The 5,291-nt window shown below is 46.0% G+C and overlaps 1 protein-coding gene across 1 annotated transcript; it reads left to right on the forward strand.

Annotated features, from left to right (window-relative positions):
* Positions 1 to 4,357, forward strand: LOC306783655 (frizzled-7-A-like). The gene has a single exon (XM_079277385.1). The coding sequence runs from the start codon at positions 432 to 434 to the stop codon at positions 2,133 to 2,135; it is 1,704 nt and encodes a 567-aa protein (XP_079133511.1). The 5' UTR covers positions 1 to 431; the 3' UTR covers positions 2,136 to 4,357.
* Positions 4,358 to 5,291: the final 934 nt, after the last annotated feature.

Here is a 5,291-nt window from a genome sequence, read left to right on the forward strand (position 1 = left end):
CCGACGCTCTGTGTGAAGTCAAGTCGAAAAACGATGGAAATATACGCCTTTTTAAGTTAAAAACGTGTCTCGTTTTGCGCTGAAGTAACCGCGATTACGTGCTGGACGCGCCGGAATAACTTGGGTTTGCATAACTTGAAGAAAATGGGACTTTAAAGTGTTTTTTTCACCGGGTCGGGAGTGAGAGTGGGCTGCTTGGAGTCACTTACAAAGACCATCAAGAAGTCATGACACGGCGAACGTTTCACTTGGATTTATCTTTATAGAACACGAGGAAAACACGATTAAGGCATTTTCAACTCGAAGTACTCGGACCGCGCGTAAAGTTTTGCGACGTTTAATGTAGATTTCTTTGCTTTTTAACCGTTTTAAAGTCGCCCTACTTGGATCAAAGTTTTTCCTTGCCTCCCCCCTCCTCCTCCTCCTCAACTATGGCGGCGGCCAGGTCCACCACTGGCTCCGTGTTGCTGCGGATCATGTGGCTGATGTGCGGGCTGTCCTTCTCGTCCACATCTGCTCAAAATTACAACAGCGAGAGTGGAATATCGGTACCGGAACACGGGTTCTGCCAGCCCATCTCCATCCCGCTCTGCACCGACATCGCCTACAACCAGACCATCATGCCGAACCTCCTGGGCCACACGAACCAGGAGGACGCCGGACTCGAGGTGCACCAGTTCTACCCTCTGGTCAAGGTGCAGTGCTCTGCAGACCTCAAGTTCTTCCTCTGCTCCATGTACGCACCGGTGTGCACGGTGCTGGAGCAGGCCATCCCCCCGTGTCGGTCCCTGTGCGAGCGTGCACGCCAGGGGTGTGAAGCCCTCATGAATAAATTCGGCTTCCAGTGGCCGGAGCGGCTCCGCTGCGAGGCTTTCCCCGTGCACGGAGCCGGTGAGATCTGCGTGGGCCAGAACACATCCGAGCCCAGCAGCCCGTCCTCCTCGTCCCCCTTTGCACCAGACACGGTTACCCTCCCCACAAACATCGGCCGACCCAACCAACGCCCGCCCCAAAACAACCAGTACCACCAGTTCTCCTGCCCTCTGCAGCTGGAGGTGCCTGCCTACCTGGGCTACCGGTTTATGGGGGTCAACGACTGCGGGGCCCCATGTGAGCCCACTAAACCGACCGGTATTATGTATTTCCGTGAGGATGAGGTCAAATTCGGCCGCCTGTGGGTCGGGATCTGGTCCATCTTGTGCTGCGTGAGCACCTTATTCACTGTGCTCACCTATCTAGTAGACATGAGGCGGTTCAGATACCCCGAGAGGCCCATCATCTTCTTATCTGGGTGTTACTTCATGGTGGCAGTGGCCTACGCTGCTGGGTTCTTCCTGGAGGACAAAGTTGTTTGTGTGGATAAATTCAAAGATGACGGCTACAGAACGGTGGCTCAGGGGACTAAAAAGGAGGGCTGCACCATCCTCTTCATGGTGCTGTACTTTTTTGGGATGGCCAGCTCCATCTGGTGGGTGATTTTGTCCCTGACCTGGTTCCTCTCTGCCGGGATGAAATGGGGCCATGAGGCGATCGAAGCCAACTCCCAGTACTTCCACCTGGCCGCGTGGGCGGTCCCGGCCATCAAAACCATCACCATCCTCGCCATGGGCCGGGTGGACGGAGACGTCCTCACCGGGGTGTGTTTCGTGGGGATCTTCAACGTGGACGCCCTCCGCGGCTTCGTCCTGGCTCCGCTGTTCGTCTACCTGTTCATCGGCACCTCCTTCCTCCTGGCGGGCTTCGTGTCCCTGTTCCGGATCCGCACCATCATGAAGCACGACGGCACCAAGACGGAGAAGCTGGAGAAGCTGATGGTGCGCATCGGCGTGTTCAGCGTGCTCTACACGGTACCGGCCACCATCGTGATTGCCTGTTACTTCTACGAGCAGGCCTTCAGGGAGCACTGGCAGCGGACCTGGCACATGCAGACCTGTAAGCGGTTCGCCGTGCCCTGCCCGGTCCACAACTTCGCCCCCATGACCCCAGACTTCACCGTGTTCATGATCAAATACCTGATGACCATGATAGTCGGGATCACGTCGGGCTTCTGGGTCTGGTCCGGCAAGACTCTTCAATCATGGCGGAGGTTCTACAAGCGCCTCAGCAACGGCAACCACGGAGAGACGACGGTGTGAGGTGTGGAGGAGGAAAAGGCACAAAGCCACGATGTTTTTGGATATAATAACCATGGAAATGAGGTCAAATAGCTTTCATTTTTAATACTATTTTGGACTTATATTTTTTGTTTTTTTTCATGTTTTACAACCAAACTTTGATCTGTATTCGATAGAAGTTGGATGATTTTTTTTGGGTGAGTTTTGTCATCACCAGACCTCACTCCTCATGGCTTTTGCATTTTTGGATTATGAACTGGTGTAAATGGCCATACTGGTCCTTGGACTGTATTTGCCTGACTGGTGAGGTCACTTTTGATATGAAACTCCCAATTATTATTATTATTATTGTTATTATTATTGATTATATCCTCAGTATTGCAATTTTAATGTACTCCCTGTCAACTCTGGTGAGAGTTTGTCACCATATCAGAAAGGACTGATATGTGGAGAAGTGTGGCCTTCTGTCCATGCTGCAGCGGAAAAGGTCAAAGGTCACCCGCTGGCTGAATCCATTATTTAGGGACGCCTGGATTACACATTTAAAGTCACTCTGCTTTTAGTTTAAGACTGAAATGCTTTAATATGTGCGTGTGTGTGAGAAATTGCAGAGTACAATCTCGCCTGTTTTTAATCTGAGAAATAATCCATCGACCCGTGACTCCACGCCCATTAATCAGAACTTTTATTTCAACGTTACTTTCTTCTATTTTTTTATTTTCCGACTGTCGAGTATTTGCTCTTGTATTGAATGTTCACTCCGAAGGTGAATGAAGTTATGTATTGGTTTGCACAGCTATCCTAAAGGTTAAAAGTGTTAAAGATGACTGATTCAAACAGGAGACCACACACACACACACACATGAAGACAAAACAGCTCATTGTTTGTCTCTGTGTGTGGTCTCTCCACTGTTGGATCCCTCCATCGAAAAATACCTTTTAAGCTTTTAAGACATCCAAAGCACCACTTCAAGGATACAGATTTGATCCACGCTGAGTGGAAATGGTTGCTCATGTTATTTTATCCTGGATAAAGATGACGGTACACATTCACGCCTGTATTCCTCCCAGTGTATCTGCCCCCATCCCCCTTTTTTATGATTTCACTTGAAGTGTTACATGGTTCACACGCAGACTGAACATCTATTTTTTTTTTTTTGAGTCTGGGCTACGTTACAGAAGCCTTCAAACACGGAGAAACTGCATTTTGTTTTTTTGTATCTTCTCTGAGGACTCATGTTTGATGTTCTAAATCATGGAAACACCAGGAAGGAGCTCAATGTTCACAACCTTGTGGGAATATTTTTTATATTTTGATACAGAGAGAGAGAGACTGTGCCGTGTTATCTGGAACCCAATCACTGGAGACATTTATTACGACAAAACTGTTAATGAAATTGAAGACCTATAATAATAGCATCATTGTAAAAAAGTAACCAGTGATTGAGTCCCATTGATCCTCTGTTGTATGCAGCACACTGGCTGTTTTGCATTGATTCAACAAACCGGTTTATTTCTCGGACTAAATAATCTCAATCTTGTGGGGAAACCTGAGCAGAAATGTTTCTATCCTGACGGATAGCAGCACATGTTTGCCAGACGGTCTTGTTTCTTGCTGTACAGCACATGTTCTGCGTACGTCACCTGTAAATGATGAATTCAAGCATCCTGCAGCGGTGAGGGTAAACTCGCAACATAATGGCCTTATAGACTATTTCCGTTATGTTTAATCTCTTTAAGTTCTGTCCTGAATCCACACATACTAACGCTAGATATATACCCTAAGTACCAATCGTATACTGTTAGAGCAGTTTGTATACAAGAACTGTCACGTTTCCCATGTGAATGCACTACATACCTCGACCCTGGTTAAAGTCAGTCGGTAGAACTGGGTTAGGAAACACTCCGCTACACGAGTCGTCTCTCGGCCATTTTTTAAGTAAACGGTGCAAAACTATTCTGTGTAATTGCCTTCAAGCAGCAGAGATCTGCCACTGTCAATGATACCAGATGGCTGTTTGTCTTGTACTACGTTTTCAGAAGGATTATGAGTGTGTGTGATTTTTTTTATTTTTTTTTATTGGAACATATGCAACCTACCAAGAAAACACAGACTCTGTTTTTAACGGCATATTGTATTTATGGGGATACTCATTTTTTTTGTCTTTTTCACTTTTTCTTTTTTTTCATGAGATAAGCCTGTTGTATGTGTACAGTTTGAATAAAATTGATACGGTTTGTAATGCATTGATCCCTGTGGTTTGTGTACATGTTGCGCTTCACAGTAACTTCCTGACCTTGGAAACAGCAGTTGACGAAACAACCTCAACCCCAGAGTAGACCGTGACTTTAGATTGTTTTGTCAACATATGTGCGGTATTTATTGTCAAATAATGCACCGCCACCTCAACCATGTTTGGCCCTGATTGCTGTCACCTACCTCCTAAAACGTACCAGTGAAAATACTTTTCATTCATGGGGCGGGACGCGTGACATGAGCAATGACACACAGGCCACATTGTGATGCTGCTTAGCGGGACAATTGGCCAAGAAGTGAACAAAAAGTCCTACAGTCCTAAATGCAATTGATGATAACTTGATACTCTCCATTGCTTGCACTGTCTGTAGAATCAGATTCAGCTTAATTGGCTATGTATGTCTGCACATACAAGCAATTTGATTGCAGCTGTAATCGCACAAGAAAAAGCCATTCTGTGTAAATATGAAAACACATTTTGTCAAACTTCCCCACTTTCAAACAAAGCAAACTGAGGAGAGTTCTTAAATTACAGAAATAGTGATGCTGTTTACCTGCCAAACATCTGTTACTTGATGAAAGTTGAGCATACCAACACGTCTTAAATAAATACACTTTTTTGGGGGTGGTTTTCTGCTGCACGTGTAAAAATCCCCTGCTACAGTTCAGAACATGTTGTGTTCGTTTGTGATACTGCAGCATCCTCTACAGACAGGTAAACAGAATTACACAAATGGTTAATTCTTAGGTAAAAACAAAAGGGGAAAAAATCTCTTTTGATGTTTTTAACTTGAGGGAAATTAACTAGCTGGGCTTTGACTAGAACTGTAACCCTTGAAATAAACCATTCAGCGTTGCACTTCTATAACAATGTCGAACTCTCCCTCTTCTTTGTCAAAACCTGGAGCCTACATTACCCA

The sequence above is a fragment of the Melanostigma gelatinosum genome, assembly GCF_949748355.1.
Source record: "Melanostigma gelatinosum genome assembly, chromosome: 10".
Lineage (NCBI taxonomy): Eukaryota > Metazoa > Chordata > Actinopteri > Perciformes > Zoarcidae > Melanostigma > Melanostigma gelatinosum.